The sequence below is a fragment of the Atractosteus spatula genome, chromosome 8 (genome assembly GCF_055471065.1).
Source record: "Atractosteus spatula isolate fAtrSpa1 chromosome 8, fAtrSpa1.hap1, whole genome shotgun sequence".
Lineage (NCBI taxonomy): Eukaryota > Metazoa > Chordata > Actinopteri > Semionotiformes > Lepisosteidae > Atractosteus > Atractosteus spatula.
Window position 1 is genome coordinate 5,990 of NC_142713.1, and position 22,380 is coordinate 28,369.

At 44.6% G+C, this 22,380-nt stretch overlaps 1 protein-coding gene across 1 annotated transcript in view; it reads right to left on the reverse strand.

Moving 5' to 3' along the window:
* Nucleotides 1-9,520: 9,520 nt before the first annotated feature.
* trpm4a (transient receptor potential cation channel, subfamily M, member 4a) overlaps nucleotides 9,521-22,380 on the reverse strand; it is a 33,088-nt gene continuing 20,228 nt past the window's right edge. The window contains exons 15-27 of the mRNA XM_088922967.1: nucleotides 20,632-20,744; nucleotides 20,404-20,502; nucleotides 20,002-20,048; nucleotides 18,580-18,818; nucleotides 17,794-17,909; nucleotides 13,933-14,065; nucleotides 12,648-12,822; nucleotides 11,919-12,087; nucleotides 11,522-11,703; nucleotides 11,235-11,367; nucleotides 10,884-10,956; nucleotides 10,705-10,798; nucleotides 9,521-10,025 (exon numbers count right to left, since the gene is read on the reverse strand). Coding sequence (XP_088779093.1) covers nucleotides 10,006-10,025; nucleotides 10,705-10,798; nucleotides 10,884-10,956; nucleotides 11,235-11,367; nucleotides 11,522-11,703; nucleotides 11,919-12,087; nucleotides 12,648-12,822; nucleotides 13,933-14,065; nucleotides 17,794-17,909; nucleotides 18,580-18,818; nucleotides 20,002-20,048; nucleotides 20,404-20,502; nucleotides 20,632-20,744 — 1,593 coding nt within the window. The 3' untranslated portion in view covers nucleotides 9,521-10,005. The remainder of the gene's footprint in view (nucleotides 10,026-10,704; nucleotides 10,799-10,883; nucleotides 10,957-11,234; nucleotides 11,368-11,521; nucleotides 11,704-11,918; nucleotides 12,088-12,647; nucleotides 12,823-13,932; nucleotides 14,066-17,793; nucleotides 17,910-18,579; nucleotides 18,819-20,001; nucleotides 20,049-20,403; nucleotides 20,503-20,631; nucleotides 20,745-22,380) is intronic.

Below are 22,380 nucleotides of genomic sequence, written 5' to 3' on the forward strand. Positions count from 1 at the left end.
TCCTGCGTCACTCTCTTGACTTCTTTGATCTTCGCGCTCATTGGGCGAAAGCCGCGGCCAAAATATAAACAACGCGACTCCTCCATCGATTGGATCAAAGCTACCCAGGGTGCTGTGGTTCCGCTCTCTGCTCGTCGAGCACTGCGGACTCCTGGAAACCTGTCTTTCAGGGCAGAGAGTTATTAGTGAACTCCAGACACCGCTGGAGAGTGTGTTCACCGGCGAGTCGGCTCACGCTGCTGATCAATTCGACCTCATTATGTTTTCTCTTCTTTAACATTTATATTGCAATAATAAAAATGCTATTCAATGCACACAAGAGTACATTACAGATCACCGGGGTACATTATACAGGCAAATAAAGATAAGGTACGCACAGCTTTCATGTTGTGACATTTAGAAATAGTTTGGAGACGTGCCCTCATGTGTTTCAGATGCAAGTCTCTTCCATTTGGAAGAGCATTACTTCTACCAAGGAAAAATAAAACTTCGAAAATTATATCGTAATGAGGAGATAGCGACGATCATTTCAGATTATGAGCTACCTGTTATATTGTGCGATGATTCACACGGATCCTCAAACAAGAACGTGTTTGCCCTGCTCAACCACATAAATTAGGTGAGAAGTAGAATCTCGTAATTAGGAGATAATCTGCTACTACGAGATACGGTAAAATTATTTCATTTATTATATTTAGGTTATTTATGTATACAATAACGAGACCTATAATGAATAAGTCAATGATAAATGATGATGATACATTTTATATTTGTTTCAGCAGTATTGAGGAGTAAAATAACATCTATTTCTCTACCAGCAATGTCAGTATTAGAAACCTTCTTTAAACAATTTTGCCGATCAATTCAGAGTTTAAACAACAGGACAAACCAAAAATAAACTTATAGTTTCTGGGCTGCTTTGAAAAAGACAGTTATGATCTATATTACGTTTAAATTTATGCACAGCACACTATGTATCTTTACCAGGTCAATTTAATGTACAATTTTGTAACGACGCCTCCTTAACCTTATTATTCATACAATATTTGTTTGACAACAGTAATGTTTTATTCCAGTCATTTAGTTTCCCCAAAGAGGTGCTCCAAAATAGTTTGACAAGATATTGTGAGATTGCAAGAGGGATCTTAAATATCTATTAGTACAAGTATAACTAAATCCGTTTCCTTGTAGTCTAATAAAGGTTGTAAATTCTTCCATAGTTTCTGATGGACTACTGTTACAAATTCTTAATAGCATTAAGACTTAACAGAAACATTATATGTATTCCCAAAATCTGCTTAATTCTACATTTCATCAGCCACATCAGTTAATATGTTCATCCAGATTATAGTATACCAAATTACATTCAAGTAAAAACTGTATACCCTCTACTTCCTGAAAGATCACATTAGGGAAAAAATATACCCCACATACTTTGCTTAATTTTGTTAATAATTCTTTTATCTTAAAAATAGTATTAGATGCTGTACAACCTGAAGCATTTAGGCCTCCTTCTGCCTGTGTTTGACAAATAACAACCATGAATAAAGTTTTTTTATATATATATTTTACTATGGTAAGTAAGGAACGTCGAATCACATCTCTTTTTGGATTTTAGAAAATCTTAATACCAAGATATTTAATCACATCTTTTACAGGGAAATTACATATGGAGCAGAAACTCCATCAATTCACTTTTCTGATATGTAAAGAAAGACCAGATACAGAGGAAAATACTTGCAAGCACTTAATTGCTTTGTCCACCTCTGTGTGCTTTCTCAGAGAGATAGTTGTGTCATCAGCCAAATGGTAACACCTATAATCTCTTTATCCTGTACTTGAATACCCCGAAACTATTTTTCATGCTGATTGTGATGTGCACTACATAGGACGTTGCTGGACTTTGCTGGACGTGCGTTTGGTGTCATTTCTAATCTAGACGTCAAAGCTGTGCAACTTTTAAAGAGATGGAAGATCTCTTGCAGACACCAATTCACAGAAAGGGCTAATGAGATCTTTGCCGAAAGTCTCATTATGCTGTACTATTTCATTTGTCAGTGGGCACGACTCACAGGCACCTAAAATCATTTCAGTGAGGGACTAAACAGGCCTCTCGCAAAGACTCGAGAACGGACACAGACCTTATCATCTCTGCTCCCCGGGAAACATACAGAGATCACATTAGATGTATTGCCCAAGCTCTTTACTGTCACGTACAGTAAAGATATCCACTCCAGTCCCAGCAGTCTGGTCAGTGCGGGATGTGTTCTGTCCTGACGGCAGGGTCAGCAGCCAGAGGAGACCTGAAACACAAGACAGAGAGGCAAGACGTTGATTTTGACACAGAGAGCTTTCACACCAGGTTACGGACAAGAGCAGTGAATAAGAGAAGAGTCATAAAGACACGGCGATGGGAATATTCTCATCTAAGAGGAAATATTAACAGGTGGTATGTTAAAATGAAAAGCATTAAAAACTGAATGATCTCTGGGTCACAGAGTGCTTTTAGGAAAAAAAAGCTAATTTGAGCAGAGATGCCCATGGACAGCAGGTGGAGTGAATTATCATCACTGCAGTTGTTTATGTTTCCTGTGAAATTATGTAGAATTCATGTTTTCCTTCATTTGCTCACACTTTTGGTATACTTATAATGTAGTTAAATAAAAGGGTTTTCAGTTTTTTTTGTTTCTGTTGTAAAATTGCACAAGATAAAATGTTTTAGCTCAGTCAAAATACACACCCCTGCAAAGTGCACAGATATTGTCGCCATCTGAGCTTTTGGTCATGACACGGTCAGACAGGAATTGACATTTAGAGCCTACACCAGCTGCAGAAGATACACGTCTCTCTGTGCAAATCCGGTAGAGACCTGCTCTCACACAGTCTGACCACTGTAACTCCTGCTGCCAACTGTTTCTCCACCCAGTCCGGGCTCTGGGGCTGAACTCTTGTGTGCCGAGTCCATTTCAATCGCATGCCAAAAACAAAAAAGAGTTCTACTGATATATAATGGGGTTTGGTTTGAAAATGACAGCTTTGGACAACACTTTTTATGGAGTAAGAGAATAATGTCATGTTTTTGGATCCAAAACAGTCCTAGGTGGTCGAGGATGTGTCTCTCCAGCGAAAGGGAGAGGAGGAATCATGACATTCAATACAGGAACAGTGGAGCTGGCGAGATTCAGGGAGGGTTTTCCGAATGCATTTGAGTTGATAATGGAATAAACAATTTTCTTATTGCGCATCAGGAATTTCTGTTGTAAATTTGAATTAGGTTCCTTATTCTAATTCCATAATTTACAAGGATACCTATCTCATGCCTCTCCAGCGCTGACTGGGAATACGATTTGAGTGGCTCAGCATTAAAGAAATAGGTCTGCACCACCCAAGACAGATTAAGTGATTTCACAGTGGCACAAGGAGACAATCTTGTTTCAACAGGACAAAAATTAAAAGTTATTCCTCAGAGTTATTCCTCCCCCTGTACTGTTCTACTTAGTTCTGCAGGACTCAGGCTACAAAGCAGCACAATTAAAAACTCCATCAAGACTGGGCTGTGCCATCTTGATAGGAGCATTATTGTTTCTTTTCAGATGGAACACAATCAGGCAGCCAAAAGGATCTGAAAACACACTGAGGCATAAGTGCTTGATCATTCAGGCACGTTGTGTCATTGAGAGAAGCTGCTGTAGGAAACAGGAGAAACTGTGCAGAGCTGACCTAGAGCCGGGGAGGATATGAGCCAGACTGATGTTCTACTTTAACACTGAAAAGCAAACCTTAAATACTGAGTGTAAAAGGCAAAGCTGGGGTAATAAAGGAGAGAGTGAGAGAGGTGCAGAGAGAGGACAGGGGAGATGCAGTCAGTTCTAAAGAGACACAGCAGAGCCACAGGGAAATAGAGAAACAGCAGGGCAAGTCAGCACATACAGGTGGAGCCGGAGCTAGACACCAGCAGGAAGGACAGATACAGGAGAGAGGAGCAGACACTGGTGAAGATGAAGACTAGACTGAGAGAGATGGGAACAGGTGTGCGTTTGCAATGGAAGAGAAACTAATGTTGCACTAAGAAACCAGTCAGTGTGTGAACAGTACAGGGCAACAGAGGAAGGTAGGAAATTACAGTTTCAGATTCAATATGTAATTTAAAAATAAAGTAAAGTCAGGCTAAGCCAGAATATTTTCACACTATAAGAAGAGCAGTAAAGGCCTCCTAATTCTAATTATGTGATCCATCGCAGAAGGAGTGCAGAAGACACTGAGGTGTTGCTGGAGCTCACAGCTATGGATCCTCAGCTTTCAAGTTTAGTTGAAGTGACCCCGAACATCAGCGATGATACGGAGATGCAGAAGATGAAGGTCTAGACACCTATAGAACAGGAAAGGGAGGAGCTGTGCGTGTTGCAGTTTCCAGGAGATCAGCAGCAGGGATGTCAGTGCTGCAGCCACAGTGAAGGAGCCCAAGGGTGAGGTCAGGCTACAGGTCAAAACCAATTTACCCTGTAAGCCACAGAGCCAGGCTCTGACTCTACTGGGAATCTCCGCATTCTCCTGCCAAAGTGAGAGCAAGGACCAGCAGGGAGCTGGATGTGCTGACAGGAGGGACAGTAAGAGAAATACATCATGAGGAGAATATGCTACAAGGCTTTGAAAACTAGTTACATTTCAACAAATGTTAAGTTAAACTGAAAAACCATTAAGTACAGAAAGTAAAGTCCAGTAGAGAAGGACATGTCCCAGAACACTAAGTGCTCTGTAGGCCTCTGGAGATGTTTGAATTTGCAGCCTAAACCGAGCTTCTCAACACAACTAATTGAGCCTCATTAGACTGGTGTACAAATGTCACCTCATGATGTAACCGACATTACAATATCATTTTATTTTTAAAGATCTCACTCCTACACAGGGATTGTCCTTCATTTTTTCATTCACATGCAAATAATCATGTGAAAAAAAAACACATTAAAGAAAAACTTGGCTTTAGTCAAGAATGAAGTTTATTTCAGAAAATCTCTTATACCAGCCGCACGAGATAATGAATCACAAATTGGATGAAGCCATTAGAAAACAGGAAAACAGTTCATCAGGTTGTCAAGCTTTTTATTTTTCTACTTTTTGCACAAATTCAAGTAATTATCCTTTTCTTGATTTTTTTTTCCTGGAAACTATTTAAAGAGTTCAAAAACTCTTGGGATTCTAAGAGGTGACCACTGCACTTAAACATGAAAGTTTTTAATACCATAAACCTATATTGCACTAACCGGGATCATTTCCAAATCCTACATGAAAACAGACAGCTCCCCTCTTTACAACACCAGCACAAGTCTGATACAGACGGCTGCATTAGATTGTTTCCAGCCCAAATACACTCAGTGCAGAAAACTAAATCGCTTAAGATTATATGTATGGAAATACACTGTGTACGTCTTTCCAGACCCTAGTCAGCAATTTTTCAGAAAAACCTAAAATGTCAGCCTCCAGAAGCTGCAGAAGATTGTGAAATAAAGAGGAGTGAAACCAGGGCAGGAGAAACTGATTCCTCGTGCAGGAAGCTGAGGAAAAAGATGCACACCCTGCAGACTGAAAGGAAGACGGCACAAACTATCGGTAATGTCAGCCTCGAAGAAAGCATATAAGTATACAGTATGAGCTTTCAATACAATGTCCCTAAACCATGTCTGCTGCCTCACAGTGCCATGACCCTGGGTTCAATTCCTGCGGTGCTATCCGAGTGGAATGTGTCCCCTCCCCGTGTTCCTGCAGGTGCCCAGCTTCCTACAATCCAGCAGACAGAAGCACCAGCATGTTGGACAGAGTAGGAGAGGGAGTAGTGTTTCCCTGTCATCCTGGTGAAACTGCTCAGTCAGGATATAAAGCCTCTTTCTTGTTGCTAGTTTGAGCCCTAGAGAAGAGATGACAGTATTTAGCAACAAGAGCTTCATACACTAAAAATCAGAACGCAGCTGTCATAGCTGTGATGATTTGTTTCACAACTCATCAGAAGCCCACAAATAGAGGAAGGGGCTCATTACTAAAAAAAATAATCTTTAGATTACATACTCCCATTTAACTTTCACTTAAATATATAGATGTTGGAAAACTAAAAATTGCCTAAACCAAAAGCAAATGGGGACTTCACCCCATGCTCTCAAGAATTTAAAGCTCTTAAAAACACACCTATGAAAACATTTCCCAAACATCTCTTGATTAAAAAAAAAAAGCACAGCACAACCACTTACCTCGCACAGTAATAACTATAAAAACTAACAGCCACCAGCCTAATAATACAAAACCTCAAGAATATTTTTTCTTGCTGGACAAAGAGAGCCCAGACGCCCACTCTCCTGGGCTGCCTTGTATAAGCCTCATGATGACCTCACAGCTGTGGCTAATTCACCAGGGGCCAATCCCAACGGCTCCTCAAAGGGCCACCACCATATCCCCACCGCTCCTAATACAACACACACCTGCTTCCAATGACCAAACAAGCATTAGCCAGCTAACCTATTGATCTCTCATCCCAAAGCCAAATTAATTTCCAAATTACTACCAAGAACACTTGTTAAATAGCACCCTGCTCCTGTTATTCAATTAGTCGCAGTTTCTTCGTGATTAAACCACCTTTTTATCCCTTCAATTTCACTCATAAATGGTGAAAAGTGACTCGAAGCCAAACTTCAAATTATTCAAGATCCTTAAAGTGTCCTTAACATTATTCCAAATGTTCAAAGTGTATATATATCCATACTGTATATCACATTTTATAACTAGAGCATGATGTAGTTCTGGTCTATAAAAGTTGCATTAGAATTACAATTTCACACCAATGCTAAATTTGATTAAAAGTAATAAGTAGGTACTACATTTGGAACTTATGGATCCAGTGTTCCATTTAATACGGCATTAAATCGCTTCATCTGTACCAAGTTCAAGCGTGACATACTTTTATGCTAGACTGCATCAACTTTTACTTCAGATGGGCTGCACTACAGAACACATTTAGTACAGATAGAGACTAATTTTAAGTGACCATGTTCACTGGAATTAGTATTAACCTACTGTACTATGTTAAAGTGGAACTGCAACACTATTTTCACATTTCAGGGTTAGAAAGACTCAGAATTGATGATTGCGTTTCAAAACAAAAAAAAAAGATGTACACAGTAACTTGTAAAACATGCAATTTACATCACAAAATAGATTAAATTTCCAGGTAGAAGGAACACCATGTTCTGCGATTCAGAACAAGGCAACAAAACATCTGGTGACATGAAGCCCTATGATATTGTACGCAAGCAGGCTTATGAATGCATCGCTTTTGATCTAATAGAAATATTGCTCTCAATTTTGAGACGGTTTTGCCGACAAATTCTATTGACTTGTTAACTCTGCAAGCAGATCATGTTAGAACATTTCTGCAGTGAAATGCCTGCTGAACACCCTGTATTTGCTCGTACATCCCATTACATTAATTATGGACTTTAGTGAGCAGGAAGGGCTGTATCATGTCACAGCTCATGGGAACTTGTATGCTAGTCTATGACATGGCAACTTAGAGTACTTTCACAAAGTTCATGATTTTGCACTTCATTTCGATTCATAAATGTCTTCAAACTCAATGATTCTGTTTAATTCTCAATGATATTTAATAAATAGTAACAGATAAAGGTTAATAGAACAGTTAAAGAGAACTGCAGTTCCCCTTTAAATAGTAACAAACTCCTTCTCGATAAGTTACTTTTCACATTGCGCTTTGCCCCCACAAAAAGGGAGGCTTCAAAACAAGGGCACTGCAGTAAAAAGCCAGTTACTCAAGACCTGTTAAAGAAAGGTCAAGAAATCTTAAAAGCAAGAAACAAAATCAAAGAATATTAAAAACATGCTTGCAGGTGGATCTTCTTCCTTGGTGTAAAAAGCATTAAAATGTACACATTAAATTGTGGCAACCCAACTACTTACAAAATATATTGTAGCAAAACAATGGACATGTGGGACAAAATAAGGACACAGTGCAGACCACCACATTTAAAATAGAAACAGTAGTGCTTGTGTCCAGAGGATTCCTTCATTCATCTTTCTACACAAAGACCAGGCAGTGGCAAACATTAAAAGCATTGCAGTTTATACAAATGCTGCCCTCAAGAAGCATTAAGGGCTAAGGTCACTAGACCAGCAAGAAAAGTGAAACTGCACCATTTAATGCTCATGATGTCCGCACACACATCTGATCCAGCACCAACTTGTAGCTCCATGTGTAAAATGGCATCCTGTATATTGATTGTAGATGTACAAGAGCCATGGAAAAATACTCAGTATATACAGTTAAAAAAATAATAAAGTCTCCAATTTAATGTGTGCAAACCACTCAAAATACCACAGCACATGAGAACATCCTCTGGATGCAAACCCCCTGCAGAGAACACAGGGGAAACCCCCCAGTCTAGGGCTCCTGCCACAGGGGAGGGAGAGACACATACGAACAATCAGTAAGGACCGTCCCACCCCTGGTAATCCACTAGGTACTCAATTGGTTTCCTTTTCCAAGTTAAACCAACTAATTAGCCCTTTATTTTTGCCAGTGACATGTGGCTTGAAGCCAAACATAACATTCAATTTTAACCAATAGGAAGCCCATTTATCCCCCTTGGTCAATGGTCTAAGAACATGTGACAGACCCAAAACATAATTGGACTCTTCTCTGACTCACATAAATTTGTTCTGATATTACACATACTCTGAAATAATAATATGGATTTACACACATTTAGATGCATTTTTCTAGTCTGTCTGACTGTATTTTTGCTGTGAAAAATATTCCATGGTTTTTTAAATCATTCAGAAACTCTCCAAATAACCTGCCAGAATAAAAACTGATCCATTTTTAGAAGCCACATGACTTGTGCTGTCCAGCGCTGTTCCACCCAGAGGTCATGTGACCTTGGCGGCAATGAATACTGAAGATCACATAACCCCTGATCCGCATCACAGCAGAGTTCACTCAAATTGAGTGGACAGAGTGGGTGACTCTAGTATGTTCTCTACTGCAATGTGCACAGCTTCTACAATGCAGCAGAAGTCATATGACCTTTGGTACAATTCATGTATACAAATCTCACATAGAATTTCTCTTGGTGGTGTCAGTTTGACAATTCATAGAATTGTTCAGTTATTAAAATTTGTCTGATATCTTTATTCAAGGACAGAGAACTGTACAACTGTACAACTGAAAAGACCTACTATAGCAGTGGTATTTTACAGTAGAGATACTTATAGAGACTTGTTTCAAGGAGTTCTTTCATGAATTTCGTTCCACTTGCCCACAAGATACAGACTTTCAGAATTCCAACAGAAAAAAGCAAAGTTTCGTATTTTTGCTGTTTACCACAATAGCCTCTAAAAAAAATGCATTTTTTGGTAATTCTCAAAAACGTGAGACAGAAGTGGCTGTGTCCACCCTGAGCAGTCAAAGTAACAAAAACACAACTGTCATTCAAGACTGTTTGAAAGAAAGAGGCAAGCCTTCAGGATATTTAGAACATGTTTATTCATGTCTTGATCTGAGCAACTGGGCCTCAGAGTCTCTCCATGCAACTCTACAGCCTGAGCAGTAATGCCTAATGCATCCAGGAACAACTGTTATATACGAGAACTCCCCCTTCACGCCTGTGAATTTCACAGACACATAAAAGGCTCTTGCTAGATAATGGAGGAAAATGCAGTATCACATGTAGTGAACATGTCCAGCCCTGCAGTCAATAACTTAACCATTTCAACAGATTTTAAACTGCTGCTCAAATGAGTCTTTGGAATAAAATCAGATACTTTTACTTTTCTGAACCTACAGACATTTTAGAATCTAAAACGAGTGACAATAATTAAAATGCAATTAAAGATGGTCATCCATGACCGTCAAAAGAATCCATTTCTCCCTGAGAAAACGGTCCGCCAGCATTCCACAGGAGATGAGTGTTGTAAGAGACACATGATGAACTGGATACAAACGTCCTACAAAGGGGTGGTGGGATCTGGACAGAAACAGATAAGACCCATGAGACAGATACTGGTACTGTTGTGCCTGGAAAACTCCTGAATGTCCAAATCACTAACATGGTGTCCTTGCCTTTTCTTCTGGTAAAACATTTTTTGTAGATTTCATGTCTTAACAACCAGTATATGATTATTACTTCTCATTGCTATGGTTCCTAGAACTGTTTTTGCAGCTTCTTGGAAAGATTCTTAATTTAGCTTTCTATTCCTAACATGCAGCACAAGACAAGCCTGATTTTCAGTGTTCAGACTGCAGAATCGACTATTGCACCATTTAATTCAACTTTGTAACTTTAGATAAGACCAGGGACAACAGACCTAAAACAGTGATGCCCGATTCTCAACACTGGGTATTAGAGAACACAATGAGTCTGCAATTCCCTAAGCTCAAAAAGGTCTAATCAGGTATATAACACAGTTAAAGGGATCGCTTTGAGTCTGGAATTAAGATATCTAGTGGAACAAACCATGAGACACCGAAGATGCTGAGAGAGAACAGGTTCTCCTCACACATGCACAGCTGAGGCAGACCATGTAGCAACCTCTTGTATTAAATGAGCTGGAAAAGCAGATACAGTAGGTTCTGAATACAGACCATTTCCATTGGAAAGGGAGTTCCTATTTCCCTAGAACAGTAGACAAAATCCTGGGACCCACCTTTATGGGTGGGTGGGGGACGGGTAGCTTTAATGACATTACTCTGAGAGAGTGCTTCAACCATCCAGGAGAGGGCACTAGAGCAGTACTCCATCTGTGAACACAGATAAAGACACACTGGGCTGAGCAAGGCACAGTACTGAATACAGGGAGGGAGAGGAAGACGAAGGTGGACTCACTTCCGACTCCAGCACTTTCAGTCTGCGATCATGATCCCGAATCTCCGCCATGTGTTTCAGCACATTGTCCACCCTGCGGGACAGAGAGCAGAACACTGAGCCCAGTCCTGCTGCCGTTCTAGGTTCTGCTGTATTTGTCAAGACTGTCACTGTAATTGCAGAGACTCAGTCCCTTAGATCTGAGCTAGGAAAAACTGGGGACAGGGTGTACAACTAAGCTCAGGGCAGGACTGCTCTGGACAGCAGAATCGAATGTATACCCATGTGTGAACAGTCTCTGAGCATGTTAACGCGTGTTTATATACAAAATGCCAGCTACATGAGATGCTATAGTAGACAACAATGCAGTACTTGTTAGAGGTCCGTTTGAGTCGCTCCGAGTCGCTTTCCCTTTTGCATTTGTTCTGCTGTGCCAGGAAGTTTTCCTTCTGAATTGCTTCCCAGGTCAAGAGACGATTGTCCTTCTGTTTGCTTAGATCCAACACTAAGGACAGACACACACACATACTTCAGTGACGCAGACTTATTGTTTCATAGCCTCTCAAGCAGAAAGCAATACACAGAGAGCCGAGTCACACCACTGGTAGGTTGTGAAAAACAATCAATGAAATCCCAGGTCATGACGGTCAGAGACTCACTGAAATGCTGTATCTTGACAGAGGGCACTTTGCGAATGTTCCTCTTGATTAAGAGGTTTATGTGTGAGAGGAGGATGAAGGGCGGGGCCAGAGCTGGCCGATTGTGATACTCCACAATCAGGTTGTAGCGCTGAAACTTCCAGTAGATGTCACTATTGCCCTGGACTTTGGAGAATGTGTAACTGCGAACAAAGAGAAACACAAGGAGAAAGATACACCTCTGAAGCTGTATGACTGAACAATGAGATCACTTACTCGAGCTGCAGTGTAATGAGACGAAGGATGAAGAGGGACAGAAAGAGCAGCCCAGGAGTTTATATACAGATAAACAGCACCTTCAGCAGCTGCAAAGGACAGAAAGGTGGTCAGAAACAAAAAGGCCCAGATGTCTCTATACCTGAACATAGCGATCAGCAGATTCAGCAGCAGTATGTTGGTGACCAGCAGGTACACCACAAGCAGGATGATGACCAGCCAGTTGGCATAGGTATTGGTGCATGGCTCCAGTCCCATATGAATCTCCTCCGCATCGTATGAGCAGTTTCCTTCCCCAGACATCTTTGCGGCTGCAGAGACAGAGAGAGAGACTTGCTAACCCTGTCTGTTGAAGATACTGCATATATTCATAAGAGATGTGTAGTTGTGTTGGTGTTTTTAATTTATTGCAATTAAGGTGGTTTTTAACCACTAAAACAACCAAAAATAAAAATATTTTACTTATTTCATAGTGATCAGAGTTCTATCAGCTACAGACACTATAACAAAGAGAAAGACAGAGCAGATACTACAGGGAAGCAGACCACTGTTCTCTGCTGCTCTGAGCATAACAGTAAGAAAAGATAACAGCATTGGGACCATTTAACATGATTATCTAAAAAGTAATTGAATGAGACAAAATTAGTTGGATGAGATCTATAATGAGACATCAGAGCATCAATAACATGGCTCAATAGCTTGATCCAGACTCCCACAACCCTTTGTATGAAGAACTTCCCCTGCTCTCAGTTTTTCATGCAGTTTCCACTTGTGCCCCCAGTTAATTGGTCAGTGTTGCGATGCCGACGTCTCCGAGTCTCCTCCTGTGCTGCGCTGCATGGCCAGGTCCGCCCCAGACCACCCCTCTCACCGTCTATGTCCTCCAGCGGGATCTGTCCAAAGATGTGCAGGTAGGGGCGGTAAAAGACTCTCCGCATGATCCACTCCGGTCGCGGCTCGTACGGGTAGAGCAGCGCCTGATTGGCTACACCGTATGCCATCAGCCACACCCCCAGGAAGAAGAGGAAGAAGAAAATGTCCTTCATCTGGGAGAGACAAGCAGGGATGAAGCATGAACAGGCAGATGACACTGCTGCTGCACCAGAGAGAGGAAGAGGAGAAGCCGACTGCTGTAAAAGGGATTTGAGATTTTCACTCCCACCCACTTGATGGCCGCGAGGCTGAGTTGCCTGTTACTGTCATCACGCGGGAAGTAAAGACAAGCCAGACCAGGACAAATTGGTCAAATTTGTAACATAATTCCTTGAAAAGAAAAGGTGTTTACTACCTGCGGGGTTATGTCTTTAAATTAAAAATAATGCTTGTACTACTGAGTGTAAATATGAAATCTTTTGGTCAGATTATTAATTTCTGCGGTCTGTGGTTTCACTGTAATGCAGACGGAGCAGAGATTTGCACTCTAAAAACAACTGTGCTGCTCCACACAAGTGCTTTCAGAATAAAGAAATGTAAACACAGCAATTTTCTGAGGCTGCATTCTGAAGTGAGTGAGTTCCAGCTATTTGTTTCTCAACAGTTATGTAAGAGTCTGTGTTTTTAATGAAGCTATTGATTCTCTGGACTTGAGAAATCTTTTAATAGTTTTTCACTCTACAAAGTCTTTAAAAACAAATCAGAAGTGAAATCATTCCGTTTCATCACAAGGAGTCATCACAATCGCCCCAGTATGTGCAGAACCCAGTGGTCCCAGTCTTAAATACAGACACTCCAGTACTGCACAGATTACACTGGCTCTGTTTAAAATGTTAGATTAGTTCTACAATCCAGCTCTTTTCTGACAAGACCTCAAATGCACATTTACATTCCTGCTAACTTTCTAAGATCGGTAGATTCTGTGCGTAAATAAAAACCTATAACAAGGTTTCACTGAAAGAATGAGAGACATTTTGCATTCTTGCACCACAACAATGGAGCTTTCTGTCCAGAACAAAAGCACATGAGAATATGGACCGATTGAAATCTTTCTTAAAGATGCTTTGTACAGCAGCGTTTGTTTATTGACTTTGTTTTCCGTCTTTAACTGACGGTGTTTTGTTTTTTGTACGTTGTTTACAAATGCAATTTACCATTTAATCCCTAGCTAGGATATCTAGCAGAGATTAGAATGCAATGGACACTGATAACCTCACACTCACCATTTTGCCCACTATGATGATCTTGGGCCCCAACTGCTTGTTAACGGCAAAGATGTGGAGGAGCCGCAGTGCGAAGACCATGAAGTCCAGGCAGAGGACAGCACGTCCAAACTCAAATGTAGGCAAGAACATCCTGAGAGAAGAGAGATGACAGATTGTTACTGAAAAAAGAATGATTCTCCACCTGCAGCAATTGAAATTCAATCTACAGCCATTGTACAGAATGAGAAACTAACTCTACTGCCAAAGCATTTGTGGAACAGATACAGCGAGATGGAAAAAGACACTGACCTGCTCCCCGGCCATACGGCAAAGACACTGACCTGCTCCCCGGCCCTACAGCACAGAGACACTGACCTGCTCCCCAGCCCTACGGCACAGAGACACACCGACCTGCTCCCCAGCCCTACAGCACAGAGACACTGACCTGCTCCCCAGCCCTACAGCACAGAGACACAGTGACCTGCTCCCCAGCCCTACAGCACAGAGACACACTGACCTGTTCCCCAGCCCTACAGCACAGAGACACTGACCTGCTCCCCAGCCCTACAGCACAGAGACACACTGACCTGCTCCCCAGCCCTACAGCACAGCGACACTGACCTGCTCCCCAGCCCTACAGCACAGAGACACACTGACCTGCTCCCCAGCCCTACAGCACAGAGACACACTGACCTGCTCCCCAGCCCTACAGCACAGAGACACTGACCTGCTCCCCAGCCCTACGGCACAGAGACACACCGACCTGCTCCCCAGCCCTACAGCACAGAGACACTGACCTGCTCCCCAGCCCTACAGCACAGAGACACAGTGACCTGCTCCCCAGCCCTACAGCACAGAGACACACTGACCTGTTCCCCAGCCCTACAGCACAGAGACACTGACCTGCTCCCCAGCCCTACAGCACAGAGACACACTGACCTGCTCCCCAGCCCTACAGCACAGCGACACTGACCTGCTCCCCAGCCCTACAGCACAGAGACACACTGACCTGCTCCCCAGCCCTACAGCACAGAGACACACTGACCTGCTCCCCAGCCCTACAGCACAGAGACACTGACCTGCTCCCCAGCCCTACAGCACAGAGACACACTGACCTGCTCCCCAACCCTACAGCACAGACACGCCGACCTGCTCCCCAGGCCTACAGCACAGAGACACACTGACCTGCTCCCCAGCCCTACAGCACAGAGACACACTGACCTGCTCCCCAGCCCTACAGCACAGAGACACACTGACCTGCTCCCCAGCCCTACAGCACAGAGACACACTGACCTGCTCCCCAGCTCTACAGCACAGAGACACTGACTGCTCCCCAGCCCTACAGCACAGAGACACACTGACCTGCTCCCCAGCCCTACAGCACAGAGACACACTGACCTGCTCCCCAGCCCTACAGCACAGAGACACACTGACCTGCTCCCCAGCCCTACAGCACAGAGACACACGACCTGCTCCCCAGCCCTACAGCACAGAGACACACTGACCTGCTCCCCAGCCCTACAGCACAGAGACACACTGACCTGCTCCCCAGCCCTACAGCACAGAGACACACTGACCTGCTCCCCAGCTCTACAGCACAGAGACACTGACCTGCTCCCCAGCCCTACAGCACAGAGACACACTGACCTGCTCCCCAGCCCTACAGCACAGAGACACACTGACCTGCTCCCCAGCCCTACAGCACAGAGACACACTGACCTGCTCCCCAGCCCTACAGCACAGAGACACACGACCTGCTCCCCAGCCCTACAGCACAGAGACACACCAACCTGCTCCCCAGCCCTACAGCACAGAGACACAGTGACCTGGTCCCCAGCCCTACAGCACAGAGACACTGACCTGCTCCCCAGCCCTACAGCACAGAGACACTAACCTGCTCCCTGTCCCTACAGCACAGAGACACACCGACCTGCTCCCCAGCCCTACAGCACAGAGACACACCAACCTGCTCCCCAGCCCTACAGCACAGAGACACAGTGACCTGGTCCCCAGCCCTACAGCACAAAGACACTGACCTGCTCCCCAGCCCTACAGCACAGAGACACACCAACCTGCTCCCCAGCCCTACAGCACAGAGACACTAACCTGCTCCCCAGCTCTACAGCACAGAGACACTGACCTGCTCCCCAGCCCTACAGCACAGAGACACACTGACCTGCTCCCCAGCTCCAGCACAGAGACACTGACCTGCTCCCCAGCCCTACAGCACAGAGACACACTGACCTGCTCCCCAGCCCTACAGCACAGAGACACACTGACCTGCTCCCCAGCTCTACAGCACAGAGACACTGACTGCTCCCCAGCCCTACAGCACAGAGACACACTGACCTGCTCCCCAGCCCTACAGCACAGAGACACACTGACCTGCTCCCCAGCCCTACAGCACAGAGACACACTGACCTGCTCCCCAGCCCTACAGCACAGAGACACACGACCTGCTCCCCAGCCCTACAGCACAGAGACACACTGACCTGCTCCCCAGCCCTACAGCACAGAGACACACTGACCTGCTCCCCAGCCCTACAGCACAGAGACACACTGACCTGCTCCCCAGCCCTACAGCACAGAGACACACTGACCTGCTCCCCAGCCCTACAGCACAGAGACACACTGACCTGCTCCCCAGCCCTACAGCACAGAGACACACTGACCTGCTCCCCAGCCCTACAGCACAGAGACACACGACCTGCTCCCCAGCCCTACAGCACAGAGACACACCAACCTGCTCCCCAGCCCTACAGCACAGAGACACAGTGACCTGGTCCCCAGCCCTACAGCACAGAGACACTGACCTGCTCCCCAGCCCTACAGCACAGAGACACTAACCTGCTCCCTGTCCCTACAGCACAGAGACACACCGACCTGCTCCCCAGCCCTACAGCACAGAGACACACCAACCTGCTCCCCAGCCCTACAGCACAGAGACACAGTGACCTGGTCCCCAGCCCTACAGCACAGAGACACTGACCTGCTCCCCAGCCCTACAGCACAGAGACACTAACCTGCTCCCCAGCTCTACAGCACAGAGACACTGACCTGCTCCCCAGCCCTACAGCACAGAGACACACTGACCTGCTCCCCAGCTCCAGCACAGAGACACTGACCTGCTCCCCAGCCCTACAGCACAGAGACACACTGACCTGCTCCCCAGCCCTACAGCCCAGAGACACACTGACCTGCTCCCCAGCCCTACAGCACAGAGACACACTGACCTGCTCCCCAGCCCTACAGCACAGAGACACACTGACCTGCTCCCCAACCCTACAGCACAGAGACACACTGACCTGCTCCCCAGCCCTACAGCACAGAGACACACCGACCTGCTCCCCAGCCCTACAGCACAGAGACACACCGACCTGCTCCCCAGCCCTACAGTACAGAGACACACCGACCTGCTCCCCAGCCCTACAGCACAGAGACACAGTGACCTGCTCCCCAGCCCTACAGCACAGAGACACAGTGACCTGGTCCCCAGCCCTACAGCACAGAGACACTGACCTGCTCCCCAGCCCTACAGCACAGAGACACTAACCTGCTCCCTGTCCCTACAGCACAGAGACACACCGACCTGCTCTTCAGCCCTACAGCACAGAGACACACTGACCTGCTCCCTTTCCCTACAGCACAGAGACACACTGACCTGCTCCCCAGGCCTACAGCACAGAGACACACTGACCTGCTCCCCAGCCCTACAGTACAGACACACTGACCTGCTCCCCAGCCCTACAGCACAGAGACACACTGACCTGCTCCCCAGCCCTACAGCACAGAGACACACTGACCTGCTCCCCAGCCCTACAGCACAGAGACACTGACCTGCTCCCCAGCCCTACAGTACAGAGAGATGCAGAGACTGACCTGCAGCACAGTCCTATGATGAAGAGCACAATAGCTGTCAGGTCACACTTGTTCCACATGTCCTGGATGTACACCTTCATCCTCTTGAGCACTGACAGATTGCCGATGAAGAAGGTCTGAGAGAGGACGAGGCTGTTAATACAGCACTATGGTACTGAACTTTAGCTGTACTCAACACCCAGTGCTGAGAAAGAGGCTTTGTAAAGCATTCCGTTGCAGAAAACCAGTTTATTTTGGAAATAATGTTTAAAGTAATGTGATCCATTACTCATAGACAGTAACAAAATTAGATTACTTTTTAAAGTGTATTTTTCCTTTATTTTAAAAGTGGTTGGTTTATGAAGCAAAACTAATACAGCAGACTGTCAGAAGCTTATTTTCTTCACACTTCAGTGTTTTGGGGTGGCACAGCTGTCTAGGGAACAGCACTCTGATCCCACAGGTGACCAGAATTGAATCCACAGGGGACTGGAAGAGCCGTACTTGTCCCACACTCAGAAAAAGAGCAGACAGATTTACTACACTCAATAAGGAATTAGTATGTACTGAACCAGACAATTGCATACAGAGTACAAATTAAAGTAGAATCGATTATTCTTTAGTTTCTGCAACTTTTTCTACATTTTGTGTCGATTGCTAATCTGTTCCATTTGTGGTTTTTACTGACAAATAATAAGGCAATCGATAAATTTGATTTTTTTAGCCAGTTCATAGATCCAAAGATGAGTTCCTAACTATGCTGGCCGGAGTATAATTCTTAAATAACAATAACTAAACCCACAATACCTGTCGTATCTCTTCACAGACTAGGGTAAACACCCAGAAGTACAGGAACAGCTCCTTGGGGGAGGGCCCGTCTGGGGGGGGCTGCTTGAAGTCAACCAGCAGGACCGATGCGAACAGCAGCAGGAACAGGAAGTACATCAGCACGTTTCCCAGGAAGGAAGTGACAGGCGCAAACCAGAACTGGCGCCAGCGGGCCACCACGTAGGGGCGGGGCTTACCCGGGCTGTGAGCCGGGCAGTCTGGGGAAGAGCCAATGGGAGAGACGGAGATATTTACAGACAGACTTCACCGGTATTACTGTCCTGACTACTGGAGTTCCGATGTGGGATCCCACATCATCAGCCAATTACTCTGTCAACATACGAAACTGATCCGCGAGTCAAGTCTTTTCAGAGCTTGCAGGACTGGGGCTGGTCCTAAGACAGACGGACAGGCCCATCGCGGACTCTTCAGTACACTTCACGAGCTCACGAGCTGGGGTGAAGAGACCTCAGTAGCAGTTAAGTGATTGAGATTGTTGTGAAATGGGCAAAAATACAGGTAATAAAATAATACACACACAGTAGGAGGTCTGAGCCTTATCCCCAAGATATGAGACTGTTTAATAAGGTTCCTGTATTAACAACATCAACTAAAGTATCAGTGTTGTTGTACTGTAGTGTTAACATTGTATGAAGACTTGAGGGAAGAGAATGAGCATGCAGGAGGCACTTCCAGGCAACACTGGTGCCTACATCTCATCAACGTGGACTTTTCCAGAGATTGTACATCGTTCTCCATTTGCTTCTTAATTACACATTTTAATTTCTACTTCAAGACCTTTCAGTGTTTAACATTGTATCCATTTCTTTTCTGGTCAGGACAGATGTTTCATTGATTTAACATCTCCTTCCAGACTTGTCTTGACCATGACATCAGGACTAAGGGCTTTGACTCACAGATAACCTGATTATCTAAAAACCCATGAACACAAGATATAATCAGCCAGAATAAGCTGGATGACATAGCGACAGGTTTGGGGTTAGTGTTGGTGCTATTCCAGTGGTACAGGTAGGTCATAGCGAATGAATAGTCATTCCGATACATATAGGCTGTTCTCAGTTTATGCCAGTACAGGGCAACATGAAGTTATGTTAAACTTTAAGTTAAGTTAGATTTTTTTTCCATAAAGGCTGAATATGCAGTGAGATGTTAGTCTTAATTACAATATTAAAACATGGGTTAGGGTTAGGGCAGCCTCGACCAGACACAGAGAGCAGTCAGATGGGCTAAGAAACCTTGTCACGTTTTGTAATTAGTATAGTGTCTTATGTAGAATTGGTTGTCCCATCGATAAATTGGAATGAACAGAAACAGAAACTCCATACAACATGTAAACTGTTCTCCATACACTGAGGTAATGAGGCTCCGCACAGCACTCACCTCTAGGTTTCTCCTTGAGAGACTCAAGTTCCTCCTTTTCTTCTGGACTGTAAACAAAACCACATATGGTTACCACACTGTAAACACAACACCATCATCACACACCACTACCACACAAGGACTGCTCTAACGCACAACATCATCACACAATTAACACACGGGAACAGTGATACACAGGATCATCACACTGTAAATTAAATGCAATGCCTGGAACTGAAATGGAGGTGTCATCTTGAGGGCTGGTTCTCATACCAATGTTTGACTGTATACTTTTTCAGCACTTCTTCTTACTGCCTGGATGAGGACATTGACCAGTCCTCATAACCACCTCTATCATTTTTAATTCAGTGCCACTGATCGACAGAGGGGAGAGACAGACAGCTCATGAGACGGTGCACTTACTTTTTCGTAATGTCTTTCATGGAGAAGATGGTGTCTCCATCACAACTGTCCAACTCCTTGGCCTGCGGCTCTTCATTCTTCACCTCCTCCTCTACCTCCCTGCAAAAAACAAAAGATTGTATCAGTAGCAACATCCACCACAGCAGCAGAGAGCCAGACAGCTCCCACAGCACCAGACAGAGAGAGAGAGACAGTGGCCTATCGGTGATGTGGGAGAGAGAGACTGACCTGTACTTGATGAGAGAGGTGTACACCAGTGGAGGGCAGAAGAATGTGGCGATTACCTTCCACACCTCAGTGCTGCTGTCCATATCTCCCCACCATATCCGTGTCAGTAAGGACTGTGGGACAGAAGAGGAGACAGACGAGGGTCGGGGTACAGATTCTTCATAGCTGATTTGCATTTTTCTTCTGCCCCCTGTTATTTGTTTTATATGTATTTTTACACATTTAAACATGTGTCCTCTGGTTTGTGTTTCACTGCTGATGAAGTAGATGATGCAGACATTGTCAATGTCATTGATGATTTTAAATGCTTGGGTCAAGTCCTAGTGTTACTCACTTCAGAACTACAGTGATTAATTTCCTTCAACCTGTCAGTGTAAGACACTCCTCTGAATCCAGGAATGTAAAAATAAAGTTTCTCTCACCGCAAAGGAAGTCTTATTTGTGGATTATTCAATTTAAATGTGAAACAATATTTAAACTCTCTGTCCCAGTGGCCTTTGCCTTTTTTGCATCCCTATGCAGCCTGTGAGGTTACAATTTGTCCCTTGTATGCTGTGATCCTCTGTGTGCGTAAGTTGCATACACAGTAAATTCTGAGTTTGCCCTACACTATAACCAGACCAATACATTTCTTTTGACTGCCGTAGTGTTCTGACCTGAGATGAAAGATGTTTACTGACAGTAAATAAAACTGCAGCTCTTTGATTTTTTGCATGATGTTGAGTCAACCAGTTATCAACCCATGAGCAGACTCTCCAAGCTCAGTTTGCCCTTCAGTATTTATACTTTGTGTTTGTACTTGGGGAGGAGCGGTGGCACTGTGGCTCAGGATGTGCGCCTGTGGCTGGAAGGTTGCCAGTTCAAATCCTGCGGCCAGCAGAGGAATCCTACTCCACTGGGCCCCTGAGCAAGGCCCTTAACCCCAGCTGCTCCAGGGGCGCCGTATAAATGGCTGATCCTGTGCTCTGACCCCCAGCTTCTCTCCCTGTGTGTGTGTCTCATGGAGAGCAAGCTGGGGTCTGCGAAAAGACAAATTCCTAATGCAAGAAATTGTATATGGCCAATAAAGTTATCTTATCTATAATTTTGCTACCTGCATGTAACACCCTGTACTTCTCTGGTTTAGATATCTTGCAGGTGTTTGTTCTCTTGAAATTAGTTTCTTTTGCAGCCTCTGCCTTGTTTCCTCCTTGTTTTCTGTACAGTAGAATTGACTTTTTTCCAAACTTGACTTTTTTCTTTGATAGAAATTAGGAAAATTAGTGGTCCTGATACAGATCCTAAGCTTATGCCACTAATTACATCAGCCTATCTAGAGCACGACCTCCTTATCTGAACCATCCATTTCTTGTCCATTAACCAATTTGAAATCCAAGTACATGCATTTCATTAAGAGCCAACTGCTTGCTTTGAGAATCAATCTTTTATGAGGAACCTTATCATAAAAGATGAAAATCGCAATGCCCTGTATGTATCCCTCACTGCAGTTGCTTGTTCAAAGAGCTCCAGCAAGGTAGGCAAGTCCTAGCTTCTCTGGATCCATGACGACTTTCCCTAAGGATCTCACTGCCATAGAGATGGTCCCCTAGTCACAGATGTTCCCAGAACCGTGTGGGCCAGGGATCGGTGCGCTGAGTGAGCACAATGACGTTGTGGCTCCTCTCTCGAGACACTGGCGCTGTGTGGTTCCGGTTTGGGCAGCAGGGGCAGAGCAGAGCTGCGCTGCGAGAGTCCGACTTGCTGGTCTAT